This window comes from Arachis hypogaea, chromosome 14, assembly GCF_003086295.3.
Source record: "Arachis hypogaea cultivar Tifrunner chromosome 14, arahy.Tifrunner.gnm2.J5K5, whole genome shotgun sequence".
In the NCBI taxonomy this organism is placed as follows: domain Eukaryota; kingdom Viridiplantae; phylum Streptophyta; class Magnoliopsida; order Fabales; family Fabaceae; genus Arachis; species Arachis hypogaea.
In genome coordinates this window covers 136883672-136893656 of record NC_092049.1, presented here as the reverse complement: position 1 = coordinate 136893656, position 9985 = coordinate 136883672, and the positions used below count along the sequence as shown (strand labels likewise).

Below are 9985 nucleotides of genomic sequence, written 5' to 3'. Positions count from 1 at the left end.
TGGCCCTTTCCACCATAACGAAAACATTTATCCTCAATTGATTTACTTTGCCCATTGTTTCTTTCTTTATCCCACTTCTGGTGAGATCTTCTGTTTTGAACATAATTCCTTTTCTTTCCATGATTTTTCTTGTTATTAAAACCTTGCCATTTACCTCTTCTGGAGTTATAATTTGCCGCATTTGCTTCAGGAAATGGGGCGACGCCAGCTGGACGCGCTTCATGATTTCTTAAGAGCAACTCATTGTTGGCGTTCAGCAACAAGAAAGCAAGAAATTAACTCAGAACATTTTTAAATTCTTTTTCTCGATACTACTGCTACAGGAGCACAATCGAGGTATGGAAGGTCGAGAAAATTTTCTCTAACATATCGGGCTTGAGGAAGTATCACCGTCTTTTGATAATTGTATCTTTCTTCAAGACCTTTCCACAGATCTGCAAGATCTTTTAATGTGGGAAATTCATTTTTCAATCATACGTCAACATGACGACGAAGAAAAATCATGGCTTTGGCTTTATCCTTCTGGGATGCATTATTTTCAGTCTTAATGGTATCTTCAAGATTCATTAAATCAAGATGGATTTTAACATCTAGTATCCATGATAAATAATTATTTCCAGATATATCAAGAGCATTAAATTCAAGATGAGAGAGCTTCAACATAATAAAAATTTGTTACCTGAGTCTTCCTAAAAATTTGATCAGAGTCTCGTGCTGATAACGTGTTGTAAAATAACTAAATAAATAAGGAAGAAGTAACAAATATAAAATATGAAAATATAATTAGATAACTCAAGTAGAAATATTCACTGGAATTACTATATCAATATAGTAGATATAATTAATATATTTAATAATATTAAAGTATATAATAGAATAGTACGAAAGATAAAGAATATTATATGTTGTAATGTGTATATATATATATAAAGATAAAAAGAAGTATTAAAAGTAAAGAGAGAGAGAGAATTGCATTTGCTTTTGTTTTATTATTTGCTTACTTTTCTCGGAGACAAAGGCCTCTATTTATACATGTATGAAGGGAATCAATTTCAACATTCATTAATTATTTTCCTTCTTTGAGAATGTGAGTACTGCATGGGAATGGGCATCCACGTCCCATTCTTATCACAACATTAATAAGGTTTATACTTTTTTTGTGTACGTATGTCCCATGATTCCTTGAACGTTTTTAATTAGTTACTCTACTCCATACAACAACTTTGACCAACCAATAAATCATATTATATTAGAGAATACTTTAATATTAAGATTTAAAAAAAGTATAAGTAGACAATAAAAATACTAAATAATGTGAACAATAGATATATCAGATGTTCAATTTATTAAATGTGCAGATAATTATCCTAATATTAAGATTTAGGTAACTTATACTTTAAATTTGATATTGTCCATGAATCCATATTTGGTATATTAGACAAGCTCATTATTAGATATTGTGATGAGATAAACTATATCTCCATTTTTAAAGCTAGGTTACTTTTTATTTAAAATTTCAGGGTCTTACTAATAAAAATGTTCTTTTAACAATATTATCATAAAAAGTTTAATAAAGGGTTTATAAATATCTATGCATTAAATATATTAGAAGAATAAAAACTTTTAAATATTTGATGGTTTATCAGTGGCTAAGAGAATGGAGGGTTGAATCTTAGTCCCTTTTTCACTTAATAACACTTGCTGTCCTTCAGAATACTTGAGGGATATTTCTTGTTTTTGTTTCGTGCCTAGTCAGGAGATTTTTTATTTTGTCTCGTGACCAGTCAGGAGATATTTTTCAGTTTTGTCTCCTATGTAGCAGAATTAGAAATGGAGTAGAAGAGAGAGAGAAGTACACCAAGATATATCCTGGTTCAGCTGCTAAGTACAATACAGCCTACATCCAGTCTCCATCACAACAATGATGAAATTTCACTATAATCATCTTTGATTACATACACCAATTCTCCTTAGGAACTACCCTTCCTATTTGGGACAAGTCCAGAATCTAACTCAAAACTGAACTTGACTTGGTAACCCACCAAGCTTTTAACTGCTAAGTGCTAACGCAACTTGTAAGGGGATTCCCACAGAATCATGAAACACAACACAGATGTACAAAGGACCTCTAGGACATCTATGACTTTTTCTTTTAATTTTGTGCACTTTGCCTTTTTCCGCTCTATGGCTTTATCTTACAAACTTCACTGTTTGTCTTTTTCCACGAGATTCAAGACAGACAAAATTAAACAGAAAATTACAAAATTAAGAACATTGAAGGAGAAGAACTTCTGTTAGCTTAGGTAGCTATGAGAACTCTGTGCCTTGCACTCTCACTTCTTGCTCCTTACTTCAAGCCCTGGCTATTCTCTCCTATTTATAGAGGGAGAAGCCTCCACGGTTGAAACCAATGAACCAAGCTAAACTTCTTCTTCTTCATGCAAAACTGGTTCGGCCAGAGAGAGAGGAGAGATAATCGAATGCTATAACCAACATGCAATTACCTCTGTATCTTCCCTTTACACCAAACTTCATCAATCCAAACAATCCCTCTTGACTTGCACTCCAAGAAGGACTCATAGCCCTTGATGCTTCTTGATGCATGACAGCTCCTCCTGCTCCACTTTTGCTTCCTCCTTCACGTAGCCTCTCTAGCTATCTTCTGTGATGAGTGAACACAAAAGCAGAGACGAGCCATGTCTCTGAGATCTTCTTCCTCTGACCGAAATCTTCTTCTTTCATTTTTGGTATGGAGAGCATGAGCTTACTTCACCAAATCTTACCTTATTTTGGTGAAGATCTCAGGCACAACATACTTTTTGTTTTCTTTTTCTTGCCATCATTACAATGGTCTTGTTACTTGCTTCTTCTTTTCTACGGTAGCTTGTCATAGCTTTCATGCTTTCTCTGTGAAGTGACCGAAAGAGAAGAGAGAGTAGAGAGAGAAGAAAGAGAAGAAAGAAAAGCATTCAATGGATTTGAATAATTGAATTAAACTAAATTAATTTTCTTCCCTTTTTGCTTTAGGTAACGTGTAGCATTGATGATCACAATCAAATCAGATGCTAATTTTTCTCTCATGGTTTTCAATGCAAGTTAATGATAATTGAATTAAATTTGGAATCCATCACATGAGAGAGATCCGTTGGAAGCAAGAAACCTTTGCTTTCTCTCTTTTCTTCATTTCGGACCAACTTTAATGGTTTTTGAGCAAGAATTTCAATTGGGCTTGTATCACAAATTCTGGCCCAAATAACATAACAACAATTCAGCCACAAGGATCAAAATAATTTTGTAACAATGCTGAATGTATTTTTAATACAATTGGACTTGCAACCATTTTTCTTTTCTGTTCGGCCCAACATCAAAACCTGCACAGCAAAATTATTTTAATTAACACATGTGAACCAAAATCAAATTAATAATTTTGCAACTAATCAAATTAATAATACTTAGTCATCACTAATATTAATTTAGAGTTTTCCAAACTCATCAATATTGTTATCATCAATATTAGTAAATATATACACATATTCATTCTCAAAACAACTTATTAATATATAATAACATTAAGTGTTTAATAATTTTTAAAGGTTAATTAGTAGTACTAACATTCTAAATATTTTTGAAGTTACTGAATAATTTTTTTTTAATAGTGTATATATATTTGGAGTAAAAAGTGACAAAATCTTTTCCAACAGGATAAACAAAAATAATCACCATAAAACTAATGAAGTAATGATATAACAGAAAACTTATCGTCATGATCAAAATTAATTAGTTTAATTAGCCAAATATATAATAATGTAGCAAATTACCTCTTGGCCTCTGAATTTACCCTCCATTTCCAATAGTGTGCCGGTAAGAGGAACAGCTAAAGATTGTTTCTTTCTCTTGATTATGTTATGTGCTTCCCAAATAAACTCTAAAGGATTAGAGGTTCTACTTTGTTTTAATTTGGGAATAGGAACATGCAAGAAGGAAATTTTGTTGCCCCAAGGACCCTTGGCTTTGGTGTTGAGCATATCATTGATTGATTGGTATCCTTCAATGTTTCTTGTATTCAGTAACACCAATGCAGTGGATTCTGCTGTCTTTGATTTGGAGTTCATTTCTTCCATATACAATCTTGTCCCATAGAACACTATTCCAGTTACTACATCGTTTATTGTCTGCACTTTGTATACAAACATATATTAAACAACCAAAATGGATCACTAATGATATAATAATATAATAATAAATTTTTTTATGTATTTTATTAAAAATATAATTATTAATTTACTTTCTCTTGTTAGTCAAATATTTAAGAAAAAATGTATTATGACAAAATCAGAATCAAACAAATATTATTGAGTTATACGTTCATGTTTCTGATGACTATTTTTAGACATGAAGAATATGTAATATAAATTTGTATCTTTTAAAAATAAGATCTTCACATAGTTTATAAGTGTGAGACATCTCTTATTTTATAAATTAACTTTTAAAAATTGAATTAAACTTATTCAATCTCAATCGAGTAAAAAGTGTTTATTTTTTAATAATTTTTAATAAAATATTTATTTTTTTTAATAATGCTTTTAAAATCTGATCTTAAGTTATTCTTATCTTGTGTCATATATAGTGCCAATGTATTCATCATTATTTTTTTTATCATTAATTGAAGGCGTGATTTTTAAAGTAATTAATTAAATTAGTTAAATTAATCTAGTTAATAAACAATTGTAATAATGGTCTTACCACTCCAAGCCTAGACTTGATATCCGAGACTTGATTGATAGAGAAAGCCATGGTTGATATAGAAATCGGTTGAAACTCAACCCCAACATTCCCAGATCTAATTGGTGTCTTTTCATCATTAATGATGCTACTCTTCAACATGCTCCATCCAAAATCTGCCACGGTGTAAAATGCCGAAGACACCAACCAAGAAAAGCTTGAACAAATTCCCTTGGTGGACTTAGATTCTTGCTTTGAAGGCTTGAGAGTTGGAAAAGACAAAGGAAGAGAAGGGTCATCAGCTCTTTGAAGACATGATAGAAGTGCACCCATTAGAGAGTAGCCATCTCCAAGTGCATGGTGAAGCTTGAATATCACACTCCCATGTGCATCACTTGTAGGGCTATTTACTATGTGAACTTCCCATAAGGGCTTGCTTTGTGCTAATTCCTCCATTGATATTCTTGATAAGTAATCTTGAAACCACGTGTCGTTTGATTCTAGTGTTTCTGGGAATATTGGGGTTCTCACATGTTCTTTCAAGTTTACATCAACTTTCTTCCATCTTTTCTCTCCTTTTTTGTCTTGCACCTTAACCATATATAAGATATGTGTCAATGTTAAAACTTGATAAAAAAAAAAAAAAAAAGATACTGTCACAATTTACGCTAGTAAATCGTTTGGCCTCCAATATTACGCAAATACATTGTTTCCAAATTCAATACGCAAATGCATTGTTTCACTATTTTATGTAAACTGCTACTGGCAGTAGCGGTTTACAGGTGTGCATAAACCGCTACAACCAGCCGCGGTTTATGTGTGTGAGTGTGTGAGTGTAAACCGCTGCTGTGTGTGTGAGTGTAAACCGCTACTGGCAGTAGCGGTTTACGTGTGATGGGCTGAGCGGGGCTGCCTATATAAACCATAGAGGGGCCAAATGTGTAGAGGTAGAGTGTTATTCACAAATGGAGGGGGAGGATAGTTTTGTGACTCTGGTTCACTGCTCTGGAAAAATTCAAAAGAGTAAAAGGCATGGTGTAAAATTCACAGATAGAGAACCACTTAGTGTTTTTATCCGATCGTCGAATACGTTGGCAGAGATTAAGCAAAGCATATTACGGAAGCTCGGTACGTGTGGGACGAAGTGGGTAAAAAAATTATTTTACAAGATTTCCATTGACGTTGTCTCAACTGGTGTGAGATATGAGACCTTCGTCATCGGGTCGGATGAAGACTTGCAGGTCTTGTTTCACTGCAAGCGTAGTTTTCCGGAGGTGAGGGTAACTGAACTGCTTGCGAAGTTGGAAGATGGTATGGATAGCTCTGGGGTATCGGCACCTAATCCTCAGTCGACCCCAGCTGGTGGTGCATCAATATCGCTGCCTGTGGTAGCAGTGGCAGTCCCGAATGCGGAGCCCGAACATGCTGGGGCTGTTCATGCATATATTAGTCCTGTTGTTCCTGAGTTTGAATGCGATGCCGGACCGGATCGAGTTGAGAATGCACTGTTTGATGATGATTCGGATGAGGAGCCTGTCGATATTGGTGGGGATAGTGATGATGATATTCCAAGAGGTGGACGTTCAGCCCATGGAGGTTCCGGTTCTGCAACACAAGAGTACCCTCCCCACCTCTCCTCTTTGAACTTGGAAGCCGTCAGCCAACAGCAGAATGTAGATGCAACATTCGATGGGCAGGGGATGCATGATGGGACACCTATGACTGAATTTCAGATTGGCCAATCTTTCCAGAGTAAAGAGGAAGCCGTGTTGAGTGTAAAAGATTACAGTATTCGGCGTGGAGTTGAGTATAAGGTGATGGAGTCCGATAATCTGAAATACCAAGGGAGATGCAAGGAGTTTGGTAACAGGTGCACGTGGTTGATTTGGATAGTCATGCGGAAAAGGAAGAGCACATGGGAAGTTAGGAGGTACAACGGTCCGCACACGTGTATGGCCACATCGATATCAAGCTACCACAAGCAACTTGATTACCATGTCATCTGTGCGAGAATCTATCCGTTGGTTCGAGCTGATGCGTCGGTGTCGATCAAGGTGTTGCAAGAGGCAACGGAGGCGACTTATGGATTCCGGCCTAGTTATCGGAAGGTGTGGTTGGCGAAGCAGAAGGCAGTATCGCAAATATATGGCGATTGGAAGGAGTCATATGCTGATCTGCCTCGGTGGATCCTTGGGGTCACATGCACGATGGAAGGTTCCGTTGCTCTACTAAAGACGTCCCCGGTTAGGGTGGGTGACCAAGTTGATGAAGATAGAGTCTACTTTCATCGGATGTTTTGGACATTTCCCCCGTGTATTGAGGCATTCCGCCACTGTAAGCCGCTCGTAAGCATCGATGGAACACACCTCTATGGCAAGTATGGCGGGACGTTGTTGTTGGCGATCGCTCAGGATGGTAACTCGAATATTTTGCCTGTTGCCTTTGCACTCGTGGAGGGGGAGAATGCAGAGTCTTGGTCTTACTTTCTTTCCAATCTTAGAAGGCATGTCACTCCACAGGAAGGTATTCTCGTGATATCCGATAGACACAACGGCATCAAGGCTGCACTAGAGTCTGCCGATAGTGGTTGGCAACCTCCACATGCTTATCGAGTATTTTGTATTCGGCATGTTGCTGCAAATTTTGCCCTCACTTTCAAGGGACAGGATGCGAGGAGGTGGCTGGTACCGAACGCACTAACCAGTGGCTCATCCAACCAGAATCATTAGCTGTTTAGCCTGGCCAAATGGTACAATCCAGCCCTCTCTAAATACGGGATGATCCTTTCATGTAAGGGCATATTCTGTTGCCGTCTCACACTGTATATACACCTAGTGGGCTGCACATAACAACAAAGATATACAGAGTTCAATTAAATTCCCCTATCCTTAAAAAATTTCCCATAACTAACCGGATACAAATATATTAAACCATCAACAAATTCTCCTATATAAAAAAAAAAAAGAAAAACCCTACTCACGATAGGAAAAATAACAACACAGATACTTTAATAAATAACAGCCAGAGATGTTAAAATATTATAAAGCATTAAAATTTAAAACTTCATTTCATACAAATACCCTAACCAAACTAAAATAATTCACTAACGTCAACTATCCCTTTTCCTAAACTAAACCAACACCATGTAGCATAACATTCATTGAAGGGATCTGAAATTCAACTAACTAGTCATTTTTATAACTTAACAAGAAAAACTCAAAATACTAAACCAAAACCAGTGAACTAACATCCTAGCATGCGAAGCCTAATTTCAAACTAGAGGGAATATTCTATAAATTCTAATTCGTCTACCTAACCTACCATTTTCTGACTAACATATGCAAAGCCTAGAAAAAAATAAATGTTAACTAACCTCGTTCCCAATAGAACCGGCAATATGTGCAACACCGTTTAGTTGGTACAGGGTCCTGCCTGCCATGATAACTCGCTAGAAGTTGCCGCTGAGATACCTCGGACCCGCTCACAACTTGCTCTGACCTCTCTCTAAAAAACTCTACAAACCATCTAAATGCATAATCCGCGGCTACAACCACGGTTTATATAGGCAAAACAGCACACGTAAACCGCTACTGCCAGTAGCGATTTACACTCACACACACACACACGTAAACCGCTACTGCCAGTAGCGGTTTACACTCACACACACACGTAAACCGCTGCTGGCAGCAGCGGTTTACACTCACACACATAAACCGCGGCTGGTTGTAGCGGTTTATGCACATCTGTAAACCGCTACTGTCAGTAGCGATTTACATAAAATAGTGAAACAATGCATTTGCGTATTGAATTTGGAAACAATGTATTTGCGTAATATTGGAGGCCAAACGATTTACTAGCGTAAATTGCCCTACATGTAATGAAGGTCAAAAATCGTCGCAAATTAGCAAGTTTTCTCAATGATAACAATATAAACAAACAAATTAATTAAGAAGAATTTTAAAATTAAAATAACAATAGCTAAATTGTTAGTCTCAGTTATAAAATATATATAATATTAATTGAAACAAACTCATTACTGAAATATTAATGTTTTATAAATATTTTGAAAAATTTCCTAATATATATACACTACTATATAGAGAGTCAACAAAAAATTATCAACATTTTGGAAATAAAATAAAATAAGAATATTTTGGTCAACCTTTTTCATAAATTTATTTTTATTAGAAAAAAAAAGTCCAATAGAAATCGAACTAGTGAAAAAGACTTGATATTATGATATATGAATAATATTTTTTAAAATTTAAAAATTCAAACAAAAACTAAAGTGCTAGCAATAATGTGTTTCTTTCTTACCATGATGGAGGAGAAGCGTGGATTGATGGGAAGAAAAACATGTTTGAGAAGAGACATAGCCTGCATTAGCAAACCATGAATTGGAACTTCAAATTCTATAACACCAATAATGTATATGCATAGTGCTGAGCTGTTGAAATATTGTCCCACAGGACTAACTGGCTCTACTCCCTCCTCTATTATTTCATGATATTCCATAACAATAATTATATTTGCTATTCCAAATTAAAACCACTTAATTGGGACATGATGAGTTTCAGAGGAAATGCAACTACTATATATAGGATAAGGTGAGGATGTATATGAGGAAACAATTAAAGTAAGGTGAGGATAAGTCAAAAAAAGAAAGACACGTGGCTCAATTACTTTGTGACAGCAAGGCGGTTATTATTTAAGTATTAAAAATTGAATTGCTGGTCGTTTTTCTAAGCGTCACATATCAACTAAAGTCACCATAAATTTAGGTGCCAACTAGCGTAATTGTCCGTGCCAAGCACGAAAATGTTAAATCATAATAACTATAGCTATATAACATTATTTATTAAGGATATTATATACAATATAAAAATATTGTTTTACATATTAAGGGTATTACAGATTTCATGATTTTTCAAGCAAATATGACAAAATTTTAATCAAATTTATAATAATACATATTAAGTATATACTTAGTCAAATAATGACAACAAAATTTGACTTTTTATTATAATAAATTTTATATCATTCTATTTGTGAGCAATTATTTATTTTTTACTTATATCTTCACTTTATACACATAGTCAGCATTGACCTGTAAAATATTAGTCTAAAACTCAAATAATTACTCCATAAAACTCATTATTCCATAAAAATTGACATCTACAACTTAAATTTATATTCAAAAAAATTATTCAGTTTCAGCTGGCATTTTAACTCATATGACGCATAAAAATAAGAGAAAAATGAA

General features: G+C 34.9%; 1 protein-coding gene across 2 annotated transcripts; it reads right to left on the bottom strand.

Annotated features, from left to right (window-relative positions):
- Nucleotides 1–2119: 2119 nt before the first annotated feature.
- On the bottom strand, nucleotides 2120–9312 carry LOC112743320 (wax ester synthase/diacylglycerol acyltransferase 11). 2 transcript variants are annotated; one of them, XM_072215160.1, is made up of 5 exons: nucleotides 9040–9287; nucleotides 8096–8590; nucleotides 4744–5313; nucleotides 3819–4172; nucleotides 3059–3371 (listed from the first exon to the last, which is right to left on the bottom strand). In XM_072215160.1, the coding sequence occupies exons 2-5, from the start codon at nucleotides 8159–8161 to the stop codon at nucleotides 3282–3284; spliced, it is 1080 nt and encodes a 359-aa protein (XP_072071261.1). In that variant the 5' UTR covers nucleotides 8162–8590; nucleotides 9040–9287; the 3' UTR covers nucleotides 3059–3281. The 2 variants fall into 2 exon arrangements, with proteins under 2 accessions (XP_029148191.1, XP_072071261.1); XM_029292358.2 differs by lacking the exon at nucleotides 8096–8590 and having other exon boundaries at nucleotides 2120–3371; nucleotides 9040–9312.
- Between the last annotated feature and the right edge of the window lie 673 nt (nucleotides 9313–9985).

Bases quoted from the DNA above. Each gene is read 5' to 3' on its own strand.
- LOC112743320 (XM_029292358.2), bottom strand. From the start codon at position 9,237: ATGGAATATCATGAAATAATAGAGGAGGGAGTAGAGCCAGTTAGTCCT. The intron at 5,314-9,039 runs GTAAGAAAGAAA...TATATGGTTAAG, and splicing joins CACGCTTCTCCTCCATCATG to GTGCAAGACAAAAAAGGAGA. The intron at 3,372-3,818 runs GTAATTTGCTAC...TTTGCTGTGCAG, and splicing joins GTAAATTCAGAGGCCAAGAG to GTTTTGATGTTGGGCCGAAC.